The following is a 20,006-nucleotide window of genomic DNA, read 5'->3' as shown; positions in this document are numbered from 1 at the left end:
GGTCTGGACTGTATGCCCTGAATAATTTCGACTTTCTGATGGCTCATTTCTCTTGGTCAAGTCTTGTCTTTTGTGGAACTGGGTTTTCTCGACTGCCTTGTGGCCTCTTGTTTGCCCTATAGTCAGTGCACTGGGGACAGGGAGGGGCTCACTCTGAACTCTAACATTAGCTCAGGCATTTGTCTCCTGTAGGCTGGGCTGCTCCCTCTCTTTCTGGACTCACTTGGGGTCCTTGTCCCACTCTACTTGTCTGGCTGCTTCTCCTTCCTACCCAGCCTTAACACCAGCTCTTGGGAGGCTGTCCCTGGCCACTCATCCTGAAGTAGCCTTGCTCATGGCTGTGTGCCACCAGGCTAAATTTATACATGTGTCTTTTGGGTATGTTTTGATTATTCACTTATCTTTCCCTCTCCTTGTCGAGAGCAGGGCCTGGTGTGGCTGTCTTGCTCCTGCTCTGCCAGCTCTCAGGGCAGAGCCTGCAACGTGGTAGGTTTGCACTGAGAGTGCCGCTTCTGCTTTCTCAACTTTAGAACTGAGGTAAGTGTGCGCGCCCATTAGGTTCTCTTCTCTCATTTTCTCTCTTGATTTTTTTCCTTCTGTCTGTAAGTTCCATTAACTGTTAACCTGCCCGGTTCCCCTTTTTCTTTCTGTCATTTGGCGGGGCCCCAGAAGGTTGAGTGCTGGGGAAGAAGGCAGGTGCTGCTGCTGCCCCTGTCCAGGGTCGCATGCCGGCTGTTTGGCTGAGGCCAGTTAGCGTGCAGAATGGATGGCCGTGGTGGTTATTGGGGTCACACAGAGTGACCTGTGTCATACAGTGAGTGCCTGGGCAGAGAGGCAGATGGCAGCTAGGAAGAATAGTAGTGTGGTATCACTGCTAGTGAATGGGAGCATTTCTTTCCATGTGTCTGAACGCGTCCTGGAGTCCTGTCTGGTCCAGATGCAGTGCCTCTGGTTAGAACCCTGGGACCTCTGGAGCTTGTTGGCTGTACTGCCCAGGGCAGGTGCTCCCTTAGCACACAGTTGTCCTGGTGCTCAGCTTCCGCATTGGGACAGGTTTCCTGGGATTGTGGGGTAGCTTTCAGGAGTCTGGATTTGCAGATGGGGGTGGGATGGGTGCTGCTGTCTCAGGTGGTTTCTAAAATTGGTGACTTGGGGTGGCATCTATTCTTTGATCTTTGTGGTAGGTGAGTGTGGATTAGTAAAGCTGAAGTGCTGGTGCCTGTTCTGGTTGCTATAAAAGCAATAATAAACTCACAAAAAATTTGGAAAATACAAAGTAGCTATTTATGATTTTGCTATATTTAACATTTGAGAATATTTGTTTTCATTATTTTCAGTGTTGCTTTAATTATGTAACGAATGTTTCATTTTGTATTTGTTAGAATCTAATTCTGGAGGAGAGTTTTGACCAGTATCTCTCCTGTCATGGACAAGCTCTTTCACACAATTAAAAAATATTGTATAATGCTACATTGTTTACTGAGTAATTGGAGGATTATATTTATACTTTTCCCTCTTGGTTAGAGTACCACAGTGACCTCTTGTTTCTGTGTCTGGTCACTTCCTGGGTATAGGCCGGGTTGGATAAGGGTTCAAATTAAAGAGCTGCTCAACTCTGCCCTCAAGTCCTGACTCTGTAGTCTCAGGCCAGTCCACCACCTGTCTAGTGAGTCCTGATTTAACTTTCTCATCTGTAAAATGGAGACACTATTATCTGCTTCAGGAACTGTTTGGGAGATCTAAGGAAATACTGGTGAGGTAGCTGTGGTATACCCAGAATACTGACTTTGGGGATTCCTGCCTTTTATTACACATTTTTGTTCTATATAGTAACCCTCACTTATCTTTCATCCAGAGTAAGGATGTCTGGAAGGATAACAGGGAGGAAAGCTGTTTCCATTTCAAAAATGATCTCGCTGCCTGAGCTACCAAGCTGGGCTTGGGGACTGTGACTTCCAGATACTTCTGCAGTTTCACAGTGGTGGGGGGTTCCTTCAGAACAGCCCAGAGTGGTCTGCAGTGGTCAGTGGTTGTAATGTGACTGTGCTGTAAGACCAGCCGGCCAGCCAGGGAAGCCAGAAGGTGAGGCTCTGTGACAGCCCCTCTAGGCCTGTTTGATCCCCAGCTGCTCCCCTGGCTGCCAGCGTTTGCAGAGTCTGCAGGTCCCCAGCTGTGAGTTCTCACAGACACTGTGTTAGGAGACGACCGCCTCAAGCTCGTGGGGGGCTTTGCTCTCAGCTGGTCCAGTCTGTGCTAAGCAAGGTGGAGTGCCCATCCCTGGGTTTGCCACCTCTGTGCCTGAGACTCAGTGCTTCTCAGGCTTGTGATAGAGTGACTAGTAATGGTTTTTAGTAGTGGGACATGGGTACCCTGGGTTGATGGATTGCTGGTATTGGCTTCGTCTTGGTCCTCAACAGAGTTCTCTTTGTAGATCTCTTCATTGGTACGGAGCTTAGCCAGAGTGTGGACTCCCACGTTAAATACTTACTCCATGGCTTTACTCCTCTAAGCTGCTTCTTGTACCTAAGATCTAGCGCTCTCTTCTGAGGGGAGGAAAGGCTTGTTGTGGTTTGTGCTCCACTGAGTGGCCCCAGGGCCTTTGCTTGAAATTTGCAGTGTGGTTGGTTTTGCTCTGCTAGGGGAGATGAGTGTTGGTGTTTCCATGCTGCACAAAGGTATCTGTTCACCAGACTAGGCTCTGAAAGGCTCTTGGATGTCCACCTGCTGCAGTGTCCATGTGACTGACCCCAGAAGGAAACCTGAAAGGGAAGATGAGAGAAGGCTCCTTTTCCCTGGAAGCTGAGCCTATGTGGACCAGAGTCCCACATTGACTTCAGAGCAGTGGAGCCCTTCTGTCCTGGTGTGTTGTTGGCCTTGACCTATCTAACCAATCACTTGAGCAGACTCACTGCCCCAGGGCGTGTACTACATGGACTTCGCACCTCTTGGTCCAGCTGCTGCTCCTGCTGCTCTCCAGGGCTGTGCCTCTCTGGTGCCCAGCCGTCAGCCCTCCTCCTACACGAACTCTCCGGGGCCTTGCCTGCTCTCCATTCATATTTGAAAACACCCACAGCTTCATTCAGAGCTCTGTGTGCAGGGAAGCCGGGGCAGGCTCTGACAGCAGTGGTGGGTGCCCTAGAAACACTGATGGTTCTCATTTAACGTGTCAGTCTATTTTCTTTCACTTGTTCTGAGCCTAGATTTAAAAAAAAAAAAAAAAAAAAAAAAAATCACGTTCAAAGCCCGCTTCAAGATTTACTAATTTGTGCAGATACTAGTTGCCTTATAACATAGTTAAAGATAAGTAAAAATGCTTTCTAATTAGCCTATTAATTGCATCAGTAAAGGGATGCTTTGAAGAGGATCATCACCCCTCTGATTAGTAGAAGCAATTCAGTCATTCCCTTGTGGGTGTTAGGACTTGTCATTTGCTTAGCAACCTGCACTTTCCAGACCCTGTCCATGCAACAGAGCAGGTTTGGAGGTGTCGTTTTACTCTGATTGCATCAAAGCATGTCATAACATCTATAAAACTGCTGTAGTTAAGGCCTTGTATTTTTACTGAGCCATTGTTTTCTGGCAAAATGCAGACAGCAACCTTGTGGAGTTGGAGTGAAGGAGCCCAGATTTCTGAGAAGGCTTTTGAAGGAAGAGTGAGAAGAGGGAGAGAGGGAATAAAGTAATGGTTGACAAGAGTTTCCAGCATTTTCAGTTGCATTTTACATCATAAAAGGAAGGACTGGGAACTGAGGTCAAGTACAATTCATAAAATCACCTTTCCCCCTAGGACCTGGAATTCACAGGAGTCACGGGCTGTTCAGCGTAAGCCAAGGCAGGTGAATAGGTAGCAGCAGGACCATGGGCCCAGGGGTGCTGGAGCCTCGGTGAGCTAGGAGCTACAGTGTGGCCTTCGGGGGCACCTGCTCCTGGCTGTGGGTTTAGGGCTGATGTGTCTGTGGCCACACTGGAGGATGGTGCACCTTTCTTTCTGACCTTTCTTTTCCCTTAAGGAAATGTTGAGTGAATCCTGACCTTTGCTTAGAGAACCCCTTGGGATGCAGAATTTCAGGAGCTGCCCCAGTGAGCAGAGCCACGTGTCCCCATGCAGGATGCTCCACTCACCATCTGGGTGTCCTTCCGTCCCGTTCTCTCCATAGCCATTTAATCTCAGTTGTCCTTCCTGGGGCTGTGGGCTCTGGTCTGTCCCCTGTTTCTCTCCATGCTGACTTAACCAGGGCACAGCTGCCAGCCAGTCTTTATTGGGTCGAATACAGAGAAATCACCTTTGAACAAGATGCACATTGTGCTTGGTCTGAGTGGAGGTCCGAGCCACAGGGGCTGGGAGTTGGGCACAAGCCAGCTTAGCCCAGGGCAGAATGTGTTCTTCCCTGTGCGGGTAGTGGGGGAAGGATGCTGCCCCACCACTCCCATCACTCCACATCTGTGGCAGAACCAACCAGTCATCCTTGGCTTTGATTCAGACCTGGACAGTTGAGAACCACTTAATCCAAGCAGCTCAGCTTCTGCAGGTGAAGGTCATCCTGGGGTGGTCGTCTGTTTTCATCAATAGCTGTATTATCTGTTAAGTGATTTAGTTTGGTTTTCTGTGGTCCTTCCTTTGCTCTTAAAATAGCACAGTGATTTAGGCTTCCTCAGTACGTATGGTGAGCGTGCACTTGATACCGAGACATCAGAGGCTATCAATCTTGCTTTTGGATACTAGAAACAAAAATTTGTGAAACTTATTAACATTGTGAAAAGTCAGTTATTACCTCTTGAATGGGTTTGGACCCTTAAGGAAGTGATTGTAAATGAGAGCTTTTTTTTTTTTTGTTTGGTTTGTTTTTCAATTTTTAGTACAAAAAGTATACTGGAAAATAATGTTTTTGTATTGTTCTCTAATAGTTTCATGATAAAAACTAAAATTCACCCAAAACCTCTGGTCTCATCATTTCCATCCTTAAAATAACCAGACTGTGAAGCGCTGGGCTCGCTCCACTGTGAGGTGTCTGCAGGCTTCCTGCAGAGGAGTCTCCCAGCTCACCTGGTCTTTGTGGGCAGGGCTGTTGCTGGAGCTCAGGATTCACTTCTCCAGGATGAGCCATCAGAATCTTGCTGCCTTATATGTCCATTGCTTGCAGGGTTCCTTTTCTACACGACAGAAACCCCAGACTGAAGACAAAACCTAGGACTTCACAGGAAGCTCCAGCCCACTGCAAAGCAGCATAGCTCTGCTCCTGGTGGGTGCTGCGGCCCATGTGTTCTGCCCTGCAACATATGCAGCTGGCCTGCAGCTTGGTGCCTCTCGGAGAAGGCATCCGTGTGGCACAGAACCTTCCTGGGTCATTCGCCAGAGCTGGGAGATGTCAGGCCACAGTGTATGGAGATGAGATTAACGCCGTAAACACCAGGGCTTCAGTGCACCTTCCTGCCCCACTTACCTCACTCCACACCTGGCTGTCTTTCTCAGGGCTACCCGGGTGCCCCCATTCCTGGAGCCCCAACCATCAGTCAGTGCTTCACAACTCAGTTGAGAGAGGAAAGGGCAGGCATGAGTGACTTAGGAAGTCCTCCCAGGGGCTCCACCGGGGGCTCCACCAGGCTCCCTGGCCCCTGAGGCTGTGGAGGAGGCGGTCAGCCTAGGCCCTCTTTCTTGGCACTGCTGTCTGCCACAGAAAACTTCTTCTTGGGAGCAGCCTGGCTGCAGATCTGGAGGCCAGCAGTGTCCTCCAGATCTTGATTTTGAGACTGAATGTCAGTGAGCTGAACTGAGCTTGAACTCCAGGAGGTCTTGATGCCTGCATTGTCTGCAGATAGGAGGCCTGGTGTGGTTTCATGCCGATGTCACCTTACTGAAATTCCCTGGGGCTTTTGTTAAGTGGGAAGAAGAAGCAAAAGATTGAAACTTTTCATTAACATAGTTGTGTGGACCATCTTGGAGAATGGAACCTGTGCGAATGTCCAGTATTGAGAGGTGTAGCCTGGTAAAAGTGCACTGTTGCCTGGATGGTGGCACCTCACTGTGGAAGTGGCTGGCTCTGTGTGTTCCACATCCGTGGAGTCAGGCAACTGCAGATTGAGAGCATTCAGAAGATCGTGTGTCTACTGAGCGTGGATGGACGTGTGTTTGCGATCTTAGCAGTGTTTGTGTGGTGCTGTGAGCACCTAGGAGGATGTATGTGGGCACATGCAGGCACCACACCATTCTATATAAGCCACTTGGGCCGCCATGGGCTTTGGTGTCCTGGGTTCTGCAGCCAGGCCCTGACAGATACTGAGGGACAGCACAGTGTCATGCCCTTGTGTGTAGTTTTCCTAAAAACTACTGGTAATGTCGGTATGGAGTAAAATAATTCCCAGCATTTTATTTTGTGGTTCTGGGGATGGAAATCAGGAGCACTCTTCCACTGAGCTACATCCCCAGGCCTTTATTTGTTTATTTTTTTTATTTTGAGACAGGGACTAAGTTACTGAGATAGGCCTTGAATTTGTGATTCTTCTGCCACAGCCTCCCAAATTGCTGGGATTACATGAGCATCTCTCTTGCCTGGGTAATTTCCCATATTTTATTTAGTACTGGTCACATTTTTATAAAAGGATTCTTGGCTGTGTGGGTCTCCTGTTGACAAGTCAAGTCGTCCTGTGGAGGGATAGAAGGAACTTCCATCATGATAGTTCATTGCAAGTAGCATAGAGCAGCAGCAACAAGGCCACACGGGAGATCTGGTGGCAGAGCCTGGTGGCTCCTTCCACACGCATACTTCATTGCACACTGCAGCCTGTCACTGTCTGGGCACTGGTGCAAGCCCCTCCTGCTGGAGGTTGCCTCCCGGTGCAGGTGGACCCAGCCTGTCAGCTTGTGCTTGCAAGGAAGCGAGGGCCTGGGGAGGGATCTGGCGGCACGGGCAGAGGTGTAGTTTTGTTCGATTGCTCCGGTTCCATGCTGCTTCTCTACTGTGCCACTGGTCCACCTGGGCCTCCACCCAGCAACCCTCCAGGTTTCACAGAGCGGGAGCCTAAGGCAGCCAGAGAGCTCTTCAGACTTTCCAATCCCTTCTCTGTCTTGGCTGTCAGCATAAGTCATACTCCCCAGTCCTTGGTGTCCCAGTAAACAGCGCTCGAGTCCTCTTGCCTGGCTCCCTCATCCTACAGACAACACTAACCCTAAGGTTGATAGCACATTCTGCTCCGCAGGTGGAGACCTGGAGGGTGCTTTGGCCTGTTGGGGTGCCCTGTTTAGTGGCTGTTTTGATGCGGTAAATCCCTGGGATATGGATAGAATTTAGCACATTGGACTCGGGGCCAGGTGTTTGCTTATTTTCAGCCTGTGTCTTTACTAACATGCCTCTAGATTCCTTAGTCCTGTGGTCCTTAGCATGGGGCTGAAAGGCACAGGAGAGATGTGCCTATTGATGGCCCTGGTTGTGCTATTCTCATGGAGAGCCCAGGGCTGCCTCCCTGCTGAGCTCTGCAGCAGTGAGTCTGAAGTTGAAGGGCACCCTGCCAGACACCTTGCTGACAGAGATGGCGGCCTACAGCTCCTCCAGCTATGGCTGTTGGCCTTCTGGCTGGGCATAGCTGTCCCGCTAACATTTCTAAATGGCAGGAATTAGGAACACTTCCAATTGAGATGGCACTGCTTTTGTGGAGTATGCCATGGAGGAGGAAGACCAGGGCCTACTGTGTGGTTGGCACTCAGTAGCTGTGAGAAGATGGAAGCTCTACTCTGAGAGTTTACAGTTTGACATATAATTTGGAAAACATGGTTTAATGTTGTATGAGTTCTACCTTTCTGGATTTATTAAAAATGGCTTGTGGCTTTGCATTGAGAATGTGCCTGGGTGAGGGTTTCTTTCCTTTTTTTTTTTTTTTTTTTAAGTTAAATGAGATGGAATCAGGTCTCAGGATGGCCTGACACTATGGCCCTGCAGTGAAGAAGGGCCTCCAGTATTTGCACTCCTCCTCATGGAGTTGGCCTGACCAGCCTGTAAGCTTCCTTTGGAGTTTTTGGAGGGATAACTTCAAAGGGTGTTTTCAGGGGTGGAGGATACTTGGGTGAGAGATGGTTGAAATTAACCTTGAATTAGCATCAGACTGAAACAAGGTGATGTCAGTCAGTTGCTTGTCTAGCTTGACTTAATAGGTTCTGTCAAAAACTATTCCCTGCTCTATGCAGACTGTTTTTCTAGCTGTGGAGCTGACCACATTTTATTTTTGTCTTTTACTATTTGCTTTGTTAATCAAACAGAAGCAGGTGGATTTGATTTGCTGTAAGTCCTCAGATTGGATTGCTTTGCCTCTTCCCATCTCTAATTAGTCTCTTAAAGTGGAAAAGGTCGATAGTCCTGTCTTCCTGCCAGCTTGCCCCTACCTCACTCCACAGGCTGGTGCCATCCACCGCGGGGCTGGCTCCTTGAAGTCCACTGTGGAGGTGCAAGGTGATCCTCGAATCTCACTTCTCATGGTGTGGAGCTGGCTACTCCCGCTGGGTTGTCCCCTCCTCACTCAAGCCTGAGGAGCAAATGCTGGGTGTGCGTTAGACCAAGTGCTTGCATCTGCTGCTCTGTGATGGGAGGTGATGTATCAACACACGACTCAGCAGAGTGTCAGCAGCTCTGGCAAACCGTGTCTGCTGTGATGGGCTCAAGGGCTCCCAGGGACACATGTCCTGTTCTTCTCTCAGGCCTTCGATGCTCCTTAGTGTGCGGCACCTAGGGAGGTGCTGATGGGGCCTGGGGCTGGGTCCCACCTTTGGCCATCTCCTGTGCTGCCCTGCATACCTTGTAAGCCTCTTTCATTTTTTTGTATATGTAATTCTTTCATTTTTAATGTAAAGTCGTTAACATGTTTTTTTTTTTTTTAATGTATCTTTTAAAGGCCAATTGGAAATGTATCGATGTTTGGTATTGACCCAATTCCCATGTGTTAAGCTGTGGTACTGAATCATTCAGTGTAATTTCATCCACCAGAGTTTCACTTCATTAGATTTTCAGGGGAGGAAAGAAACAGGGTTGTGACCAGAAATATGTGTTCATGCCATACTGATCTAATGCAATGGGAAACATTTCAGTGTAATCGTAACTCTAGGGTGTTTTCTCTTTTATTCACCAGACTTCATGAGGAAATAATCGACTTTTATAACTTCATGTCTCCTTGTCCTGAAGAAGCAGCCATGAGAAGGGAGGTGGTGAAGCGGATCGAAACTGTAGTCAAAGACCTCTGGCCAACGGCTGATGTGGGTATCTTGGGTGTCACACGGCACATTCAGGTCCGCCGCAGCTGTTCCTGTCAGCTGGCTGCACAGACCGGGGTTTCTCACAGCCAGGTGGCCCTCCAGGCTGTCCGGGGAGGGTGCGTTTCATTGCTCCCGCTCCAGCGCCAGCCCTCTGATCTGCAGCTCGCTGGTGCACACAGGACCCCTGGCCTGAGGGATTGTTTTTTTAAACTGTGTGAAGGTTGTTCTTGCATTAAATTCACCCAGAGGCTGGAGAGCTTATCCTCTTCCTCAACCTGAAGGCATATGGCACAGTTTGTGACCACTGCAAGTGGTCACCTGTTGCTTTCCCGTGAACATCCAGGTGTTGATTAAAGGAAGATTCTGGGTGATGGGAGAGCTTGTGCCCCTGACCAGGTTGCTGATGACCCTCAGGCCTCCTGTTCTAACCATCAGCCTGGCCTACCAATGACCTGACCTGCACAGGGAAGGGTGACCGTCTGCTAGTTGGAGCCCTGCTGCCAAGCTGCATACATGCTTAGTGGGCAAGGGCAGCATCTCTTTTAAAGCAATACAATTGCTTAAATAAGGCTGTAAGCTTCAGTGCCCTAGAACAGAGCCCTGCCCGGTACTGTAACTGTGGCTTTGAGAAATTACTGGAAGGTTGGAAACAGGCTTTGGGAAGTCTGCATCTGTGAGTTGATATATATATATAATATTTTTTTTTTTTTCGAGGACCATAGTGATCTCATCTCTTTAATATTGAATCCTAAAAAGATTTCTGGGGCTGGTCTTTAATACAAAGACATAAGGGATTTTCTTGTTGGTTGTAGGATTTTTACTTATTCACTCTCCTCAATTTCCAAGGTGGCTTTACTATTTACCAAGAGGATAGTGAGGCCTTTTGGGAAGTCTGCCTACTGAATTGTGGTGCCTGTTTTAACAGAGCCCCACTTTCTTTCAGGTGCAGATATTTGGCAGCTTTAGCACAGGTCTCTACCTTCCAACAAGGTGAGTAGCAGATCGCACTGCATGGGTTAGTGTTGGGGCTTCTGGGGGCAGATGGTGTCCGTGTGCACATGAAGGCTGAAACACGGTTCCTGGTGGTCAATCGAAGTCTAAAAATGGCAGCCAAAGGAAAAGTTTGGAGGCCCAAGGAGAAAATGGACAGAAAATAAAATTTAATTTCCTCTTACACTTAATATGTTGGGGAACAAAAATGCAGGATGTGAGAAGCAGAAGAAAAATGAGAGGTTTTAGTCCATTTTCTGCTGCTGTTACAAAATCCCAGAGACGGAGTAAGTTATGTCAACAGGTTCATTTGCTTTTGATTGTGGAGGCTGTGGAGTCTGAGCTCCAGAGGCTGTATCTGCAAGTACCATCTCTATGCATTATCACGTGGGGTGGGGGGCAGACCGCTTCACACGTCAACCCTTAATCCACTCCTGAAGGCCCTGCCTCAGCACAGGCAGGTTTCCCGTCCCATGACAGCGTAGGTTCTGGAGGGACTGCAGGGACGTTCAAGGCACAGCAGGGACTATGGGAGTAAACACAGTGGAGAATGTTCTGCTGATGGTTTGGGGGGATGTTTTTGAAATACTGCTTTATGAAGTGGTAATGAAGGACTGGGTGTGTAGCTCAGTATAGAACAGCGCACCTGGCATGCAGAAGGCCCTGTGTTTGACCCCCAGCACCAGTAAATAAATAAGTAAGTAAATAAATAAAGTCTTAAGAAACAAAATTCTACTTAATATTTTTTGAGGATTTTTTTATGATAGAAAAATGTAAAGTTCACATTATTTTCAGTGTTTTCTCTTTAAGGACTCATGATATTTAAATAAATTTCATGTGATTGTTTCTGTTACCCATGGCTGGTTAGCATCTGGAGGCTGAGAGGCTGTGATGGCATAATTTAGGGGTTGGTGTTGGCAGGGACAGTGGGGTACTGAGCAGATCCAGGGCATTCAGAGATCCCTGGGCCAGGAAGCATGGTCCGGTGTGGGCAGCCCAGGAGTGGGTGCTGGGAAGTATGGGCACAGTGTGGCTTGGAGGGAGTTTTCTCTAAAACCCCCTGGATAACTTGGTGCTGTTGGGAAAAGCTTTCCATCCTCTGCTCTCCGTCATGACACATGGTCGGAAGCTGTGCCGCACGTTCCCAAGGGAGGTGCGTGTCATGGGATTGTGTCGTGGTTCAGGGGAGTCGTGATTGATATGTGCTTTCTCATCTGCCCAGTGACATAGATCTGGTGGTCTTTGGAAAATGGGAACGCCCTCCTTTACAGCTGTTGGAACAAGCCCTTCGGAAGCACAACGTGGCTGAGCCATGTTCCATCAAAGTCCTCGACAAAGCTACAGTGAGTGTATGGGCTCTGCCTGGGGGGGAGCCTCCTCATCCTGCAGGAGCCTCTGGTTCCCTGAATGACTAACCCATGTTGTGTTTCCCATAGTTCTCTGTTTCTGGAGTAAATGTGATTACTATGTTCATGGTTATTAGCCGAGAAAAGGTTTAGTGACAGTCTGAACTGTGGAAATTTGTGAATCTTCAGACTGAATACATCCCTTGTGAGTGTGGATAAGAAAAGGAGAGACATGTCTACAGAGGGAACACCAGCACTGGGTGCTGCCCATTTTGGAGTGTATATCTCAGTGATCACACTGACATTTATGATTGACTTGGAAGAGATTGCCGTCTGCTAATTTATATTCCAGAAAGTAAACTTCCTGTACTTTTTGCTGCTAACACTGCATGTGGAAAGCCTCTTGCCCTGGGGAGAAATTAGAATGGAGACTGCTTCCCATGTGTGCTTGTTCAGGAATAGCAGTTCAACATGGAAGCAGCTTTGGGCCTGGAGGGCACTCACCTGTGATGTGACAGTCATCAGCTGAGCTGTGCTGTGCACTGGCATTTCAGTCTTGAGCTGGAACATCCACTCATTCTCAGTGTGGTGATGTCCCACAGCGCTGGCAGATTGTCAGAGTTAAGGCTGGGTTGTATTCCTTCTCACTATGATGTGGGGTCAAGGTACTCCACTTCCCTCCAGCGTCTGCTCTGTCAGATGTTTTCCCTGGGCAGAGAGGGAGTTTAAATAAAAACCAGGTGAACATCTTTGTGCATTTTTACTCTGTGCATGCCATATCACTAGCATCTGAAGACAGGCAGTGCTTTGAGTCGTTGTTGTGATAATTTCTATGTCCCAGTGGCCCTGCTGCTATAGCAGATTGGTTACTGAGTACCTTTCTCTCTGCTGTCTGAGGGCCAGTTTCTGCTGTTGACTGGCAGCTCTTCTCTGCTGTATACCCTCCAATAAAGCCATCATGGGCAGGAGCCTATGGGTGAAGGCTCTATTTAAGGCACAGTCTATTTGGAACAAGCATCCAAACATCAGTACTGTAGAGTTACTGCTCATTGCCAGAAGTTGACTGTGTCTATTAACGTATTCAAAAACTCTCAGCAGAAGTGGGGGACCATCACCAGGCCTGTGGTGTGGCATCTCCTCGGGGTGTATTCATGTGGGTTTGGGCCTTCCCACCTGCCTCCTCCTTCCATCAGACACCTGTTCTACTTGAGCTGCCCCCTCCCTTTTTTCTGTAAAGTCATCATCGGTGGGGTGGAGAGTGGGACGCAGAGCAAGAGTGCCACTGTGTGACCATTAGATGCTGGGGCTTGTTATAGTTTTCAGGGACCACTGAGGTTAAATCCTGACAAAGGCCTCTTTTCCTTTTAAAAACTGGTATTCATGATGTCTAAGCTCTTCTGGGGAATAAGAAAGGAAACTAAAACTTCTGTACAACTTTGGAGACATTTTGAAGCCTGACTATGGAGGATGTTGCATATTATAGTTTTTAAAATTAAATCTTTACAGGTACCGATAATAAAACTCACAGATCAGGAGACTGAAGTCAAGGTCGACATCAGCTTTAACATGGAGACTGGCGTCCGGGCAGCAGAGTTCATCAAGAATTACATGAAGGTATTGTCATTGGCACAATGCAGACAAGGGAGTCGAGGCCTGACATTGGGTGTCCTTGTTCTTTCATATGTTAAAAACCTTCACCTGAATGTAGGCGTCTTTACAATGTAGACCACACGCTGCAGCAATTTCCCTATAGATGCTCTGAAACATAGCTGTTTTTCAGATTTGCTTTTCTTACATCACCATTTCCTGAAATTGATCTTATTTTGGAGAGCTTGTTGAAGTGTGCTTTCCTGTTCCTGCAAAGTGATGTTGCCTGAGGTTGGTGTGCCACATTGACACATCTAATCCCAGGGTCCTCGGTGGTTGGAATAATCACGAGGAAGTTTAGAGTGACTCATTTTGGAGGCCCCAGTGCCCACGGGGTGACGGCCTTCCCTGCTCCCCTTATGGCACAAACCCCTCTGTGCCTGGAGCTCCTCAGGCAGGTCCCCCTCTGCCCTGGCATCACTGCCTGGGAAGGGTCTTCACTTGCAGATGCTCACAGCCCATTGGGAAATGTGTTCTTAGGTCCCTAAAATTGAGACCAATCAACTCACACTCTTGATGAGGATCAGTGGAACTTTGCTTTCTCTCATGGAATTTGCTGTCTGAAATTTCCTTAAAGGTATATCAACTAACCAGTCGATCTTCTTCTTTGGAATTTCCAGAAGTATTCACTGCTGCCTTACTTGATCTTAGTGTTGAAGCAGTTCCTCCTGCAGAGGGACCTAAATGAAGTCTTCACAGGTGGAATCAGCTCGTACAGCCTGATTTTAATGGCCATCAGCTTCCTGCAGGTGCGTATGCGCTGTCCTTGAGAAGACGGTGGGAGGCAGGCTCTGAGGCTCTGACCAGTTGCTTCCTGAGTTGCCCACAGGTCTGGCCTTCCCAGTTCTGATTTGAGGAGGAGGTTTCTGGCTGTGGTACATCCCCTCCATGTCAGCACTGCTTCCTGCCCCATGGCAGCTTGTTTCCTGGCTAACCCACTCTGTGGGCACAGGATGCTCTTCCACATCCAAAGTCGAGTCACGTCAGTCCGAGCCCAGGAAAACACTCTCAGTCATCAGCATTAAGAAAGTGTTCATTCCTTTATTTAAAAAAAAAAAAAAGTTTTTTTCATGGTACTCAAATGTGATTTATAATGAAAAATAAATGTCAGAATCAAGTCCAGTACCAATATCTAAAGAAAAAATATCTGGGGAAAAAAATTTGAGAGCAAGTCTTCTAGCATTGATGAAACATCAATTTTTTGCCTTAAATTATACATGGTCCTTATTTTGTTGAGTAATGAATGTGATAAAAAATATAATTATTAAAGCTCATGGATATGTCATAGGATTTATCTTTGCTTTTTAATGCATGGCAGAGTCTTCATTAAAGCATTGATTGTTTCGCTTACAGTTTCTTGAGTGGGGGTTTCGTTCTTTTTAAAAAAACTTTTTTTTAGATGTTGACAGACCTTCATTTTATTTATTTATTTATATGCAGTGCTCAGAATTGAACCCAGTGCCTCATACTTGCTAGGCAAGTGCTCTACCACTGCCCACAACCCCAGCCAGGGTTTCATTCTCGACCCATTCTTGCCTGTGTCTTAGTTACCCTGCTGTGCCCCCATAGCCACACGTTTTACATGTGTGATTGTGTGCAGTGAGGACTGTCTGCCTGGGGTTGGTGTCTCGCATTGCCGCTGACTAGTGGAGAGCAGGATTGACTATAGTGTTATGCCTGTGGCCCCTGTAGCTTCCAGCATATCCACAGAGGCTGGGTGGAGACATTCCCACTGTTGCCTGCACATACAACTAGTCTGGCTGTCCTTGTAATGTGGCCCTCAGCCGTCCCTCCCTAGTGCTTGGACACGTTGAGCTGAACTCAGCCTTCTGTTCTGTCTCTGGTCTTGATTGGGGCTGATTCAGTGACCATGTTGTAATGACAGCCTAGACTTGCACTGTGTGTTATGTGGGGCCTGTTAGGCCTCCTGTTACAGCTTTGGGGCCCTCTCCCCTTCACCCAGTGCCTTGCCTGTGCCCCCAGCCTGGCCTGCCTCAGGGTGGGGCCATGTAGCACCCATGATCATTTTCCAGCTGATGAGCATGGTGTCTAAACCGTGTGCCAGGCTGGCTCTCAGATATTTGACTTAACTAACAGGAGAGATTAAGGGTGGGGCAGAAGTGAGACAACTTGGCTTGCACTGTGGAAATAAGCAAATCTTCAGAAGCTGCAGCCATTCAGATTCTTGTTTTCACCTCATGGAGCTCTGAGCCTCAGGTGTTTTCATCCCCTCCTTTGCCACAACTTTCACTTGGAGGTAACCTAACCATTGTTGGTAGGACGGTGCTGCCCAGCAGAGTTTTCTGTTCGGATGATAGTGCTCTGTACCCGCACAGCCCACACAGGAAGGCCACAGGCCACGTGACTCCTAAGTGCTTAGAGTGTGGCTGGACTTTTCATCAGCATCTAAATTCATTCAGATAGCAGTAGCTGCATGTAGGCAATGCAGGCTGGGGCAGCTGAGAACTCTGGGTCTGTTAAATTGGTGTACTCAGGAGTTGCCAGCCAACAGTAGCTTAGGGACAGATTAGCTTGAAGACAGGCTGGGGCAACACCAGCACTGGCACTCTTCTGCATGACAATCAGGGTGTGAGTATGGCATGAATATTATGATACAATACTCCTTACCTTTGCACAGCTTAAATCCATCATTGTACCTTCTAGTTTTATGTGATATGAGACTGTTCTATCTAATACTGCCACCTAATGGTCCTCTTTTGGAATGATGACATTAAGATGACTGGAATCTATCAAGGTACATCCACCATCTAGATGACTAAATTATGCAGAATGTGGTCAATGTTTTTATCGATATTTGGCAACTTGGGGCCAATCAGATGTCTGTGTTTATAGGATGTTGCTTATATGGATTACCAATTTTGAAACTTCAAAGTAATAAAATGTTCATAGCAGGGTATCTGATCTCTTTTCAACATCCTTTATTGACAGTTGGTCCCGGTTGTGTTCAGGCTCTGGGTGCCTCCTCCTGGCTGATGTGTGAGCGAGTGCCCTGGAGTGGGGTTCCCTGCAGAGGCTGCTAGGCAGCCTGCTCCATCATCGCCACCTGTTTTCCAGCCCTGCTTGAATCCACACAAATTGTGGCTGCCTTGCTTTTACAGTTGCATCCAAGAATTGATGCCCGGAGAGCTGATGAAAACCTTGGAATGCTTCTCGTAGAATTTTTTGAACTCTACGGAAGAAATTTTAATTACTTGAAAACTGGTATTAGAATAAAAGAAGGAGGTGCCTATATCGCCAAAGAAGAGATCATGAAAGCCATGACCAGCGGGTACAGACCATCGATGCTATGTATCGAGGACCCCCTGCTGCCTGGTAAGAGCACCTTGCTCCACACAGCAGGGGGCCAGGAGGCCTCGTGGGTGCCCTGGCAAGTGGGAGTGACAAGTTGGGCCCTGAGAGCCCAGGTTAGGTAGTCTGCTCTGGATGCAGGTTCCTCCCGCTATCAACATAGTTAATAGTCACGCTTTGAGGATTCCTTTAATTCTTATGGTTAGCTTCCTGTCTTCTAAACTTCTTACATCTGTAATCAGTCAGAATTAAGAAAAAGTTTTGTTTTTTTTTAGATTACAAAGGCATTACATATTCACCACAAGCCATTCACTTCACAGGGATAATCTAGTAGAAAAGCAGAGTTTTCTTTGACCTCCTCCCCTGTAGATGTCCATTTCTCCAGTTTTCCCTGTGTGAAAAGCAGTATTCACCTTTACGAGTTCAGTGGTAGATTCCATAACAATAAAACTGCACTTGGCTTTGGACTTGACAGGCCCGGACCCCACTCTGCCTATAGGTCATGATCCAGTTTTGGGATGGCCACGTGGAAGACCTGGGGCTGGGCCTCTGCCCCTCCCAGCCTTGGTCCCCTTGGTGTGTTGAGGGTGCTTATTGACTCCATTCCTTTGGCAACAGTTTTTTTAATCTTTGCCAACCTGACAAAATCATGTGATGTAAATTTTTATTTAATTTACATTTCTTTAATGAGAATGGGTTTGATACATTGTTATTTGTCAATTCCACAAATGTTTTTTGAAACGGTGTTCTTATTGAATCAGTGCCGACAGGTGACAGAAAGGGTGGTGGAGACACCAGCTGCAGGCACCGCCCCTTTGTGCTCTTTTCCTGTGCTCGCTCGCTCTCTTTCTGCTGGGCTGTCTTCTCACTGGCTGTGTGTGCTAGGGAGACCTTTCTGTCCCACATACCACACTTCCCTCCAGTTTGTTCTTCCTCTGTATTACAGGCTGTTTTTTTTGTTCTGCTCCTGTACAGTTGTTGTTTTAACATCTTCAGATTTAGTGATTCTTTTAATTTTTGTTTAATGGTTTCTAGGATGTGAGATTTATTTCCTAAAAATCATTTGAAAGAAAATACACTATTGCCTTTGGTTGTGATTTTGGAGTGTGTGGCTTGTACTATGCTCTGGAGAACTGATTTTCTTGGTGGCATGGTGACAATGGTGGCTGTGTCTGTTGGATCTGTCACTGGAGACTCCATTGTCTTCAAGTGTCCACTTAAATTGTACAGGAAAAACACAAACCTGCATTATCACTAGGTTAATTTAAATTTAGAAAAGGTAAAATTTTAATACTTGGAACACATCTCCTTAAAAGTCCATACTTGGCCTGGGCTGCGAAGAGGATGGTTCTGAGGTGAACCGCTTTCCCTGTGAACGTGGAGCTCCTTGCAGCTGGTTTCAGTGGTGGCCTTGTTTGAGTTAGCTGTTTGCCCTCTTTCCAACACCTGAGGATTCATATCTGGAATGTTCTATCCTAAGGATTTGCTTCCTTCATGTCCCACTACCCTTAACTGAATCCCAAGGTCCTCGGGGTGAACTGCCCATGTGCACAGCTGGAGCCATTGATCACAGCAGGTCAGCGCAGCTGGTCTGTTTCAGTGGCCTTTGGCTTCTTTGTGTATTTACCACCTGGGAAATGAGCACACTTTTTAGGAACTGTCACACCTTCTGAGGCTGAAGCCTACCTCCCTGTTGGCGGTAGACTGCAATCACACGGATGCTGCTTCATGCTGGACCCTGGGCACTTGGCTGCCGAGAGCCGCACTCTGTGATTGAGGGGCATCCACGGATCTGGTTTCCAGGAGTGCTGTTGTTAGCCCAACTCCACTTTGCTGGTAGAGGCTGGAAGTGTTTTGTTGGCTTGGGCCTGACTTCAAATAACACTATGAGAAGTCAGAGACATTTCTGGAAACTGGCTCAAGTCTGTGGTGAGTTTGACATTTACCTTTGTTTTACAGGAAATGATGTTGGCCGGAGCTCCTACGGGGCCATGCAGGTGAAACAGGTGTTTGACTATGCCTACATTGTGCTCAGTCATGCTGTGTCACCGCTCGCCAGGTCCTATCCCAACAGGGACTCCGAAAGGTAGCTGATGTCCTGTGTTTGTGTCCCTCAACTCCTACAGGATGGCAGCTATGCCCTTCCTGTGTCCTGTACTTCTGTGACCTTTATTAGTGGACACACACTCCTGTTTAGTCGAACTTGCCCGTGTTTGTGAGGGGAGACCTTTGCAGGAACTCAGGGCGGCTGTCGATTTGCCTGTGGATAATGTTTGGGGAATTGATATTTATTGGGTATACTGTTTTGGGAGGTGATAGTAGGCTTTTAAAGCTTTGGACTGGTGCCACCCCTCCGGGCAGTCCTTAGGCGTGCACGTGTAGTTTCTAAGTGAAGGCATCTGAACACTTGCCTCAGTTGCCTTCCGCATGTCTGGTTGTTCCTTGTGCTACATTGGGGAACACTTTTGCCATGTACACTTTATTGGCAGCCAGAAATATTCTTTCTGATGCTGGTTTATGCTGCCACGGTGGAGGGAGGAAAATGAGTGGTCATAGAAAGGAGGAAGAATGTGGTTCTCAAGCCTAGGAGCTCACAGCATCCTTACTTCCATTCCTGGGGAGGATGATGGAGTAGATGGACATGGAGGCCTGTCCCAGGAGCATCTCCCTGCCCTGGTGGTGGTAGAGACCATGGGGTTACATGTACTTGGCTCATTCCTGGGCCCAGTGACAGGTACTCAGTGTCTGTTGGCACTGTCCCTCCACTGACAGTGCCCCAGCACAAATGGAAGTGTTAGATGTTGTTGCCCTGTGGGTGGGAAGCAGCTCCCCTGGGTTCTAGCAGCTGTCTTACTTAGCAGATGAAGGGTCAAGGATGTCACTTATGTGGACCCACTTTTCTGCACTGTGGTCTCAGTGCATTTGAGCTACTCTGGCAGTCTTCATGCTTCTGGAAGTCACCTTTGCTCTTCCCCACCATCTCTGCTTTACTGAGATGGCACACTGTTCTTGAGATGAAGAAGCTACTCAAGAAGCCATGGCTGCCTGTTGTATCATGTTGATGTCCACCTTGTCCCTTACAGTACTCTAGGAAGAATCATCAAAGTGACTCAGGAAGTGATTGACTACCGGAGGTGGATCAAGGAGAAGTGGGGCAGCAGAGTCCACGCAGCACCAGATCTCGGTGAGAAGCAATTCCACAAGTACTCATGCACAAGTACTTCTTTGTTTCTTTGTGGTCAGTTCTTTGGACTAAGAAAATAGCTATGTCTTTTTCTGTAATCATTAATACGCTCTAGACAACACTCCCCAGTAGAAATATGGTGTGTGCCACATGTAGAATTTAAAACTTTTAATGGCTGCATTAAAAATATAAAAAGAAACAGATGAAATTAATTTCAATAATTTTATTCAACTTATCTTAAAATATTAACATTTCATTGTAATCAAAATAAAATTGTTGAATTATTATATAGCCT

General features: G+C 47.4%; 1 protein-coding gene across 2 annotated transcripts in view; it reads left to right on the top strand.

Moving 5' to 3' along the window:
* Positions 1-20,006, top strand: part of Tent4a (terminal nucleotidyltransferase 4A) — a 40,574-nt gene that overhangs the window by 13,208 nt on the left and 7,360 nt on the right. For both annotated transcript variants that reach the window (XM_076856226.1, XM_076856225.1), the window contains exons 2-9: positions 9,112-9,235; positions 10,179-10,225; positions 11,448-11,568; positions 13,078-13,185; positions 13,839-13,967; positions 16,338-16,551; positions 18,487-18,613; positions 19,611-19,711. In XM_076856226.1, the coding sequence (XP_076712341.1) occupies positions 9,112-9,235; positions 10,179-10,225; positions 11,448-11,568; positions 13,078-13,185; positions 13,839-13,967; positions 16,338-16,551; positions 18,487-18,613; positions 19,611-19,711 (971 nt within the window). The remainder of the gene's footprint in view (positions 1-9,111; positions 9,236-10,178; positions 10,226-11,447; positions 11,569-13,077; positions 13,186-13,838; positions 13,968-16,337; positions 16,552-18,486; positions 18,614-19,610; positions 19,712-20,006) is intronic.

Source organism: Callospermophilus lateralis, chromosome 5 (assembly GCF_048772815.1).
Source record: "Callospermophilus lateralis isolate mCalLat2 chromosome 5, mCalLat2.hap1, whole genome shotgun sequence".
NCBI classification, from domain to species: Eukaryota; Metazoa; Chordata; class Mammalia; order Rodentia; family Sciuridae; genus Callospermophilus; species Callospermophilus lateralis.
Note: the sequence above shows the minus strand (reverse complement) of the source record. Positions and strands in the feature narration are given on the sequence as shown.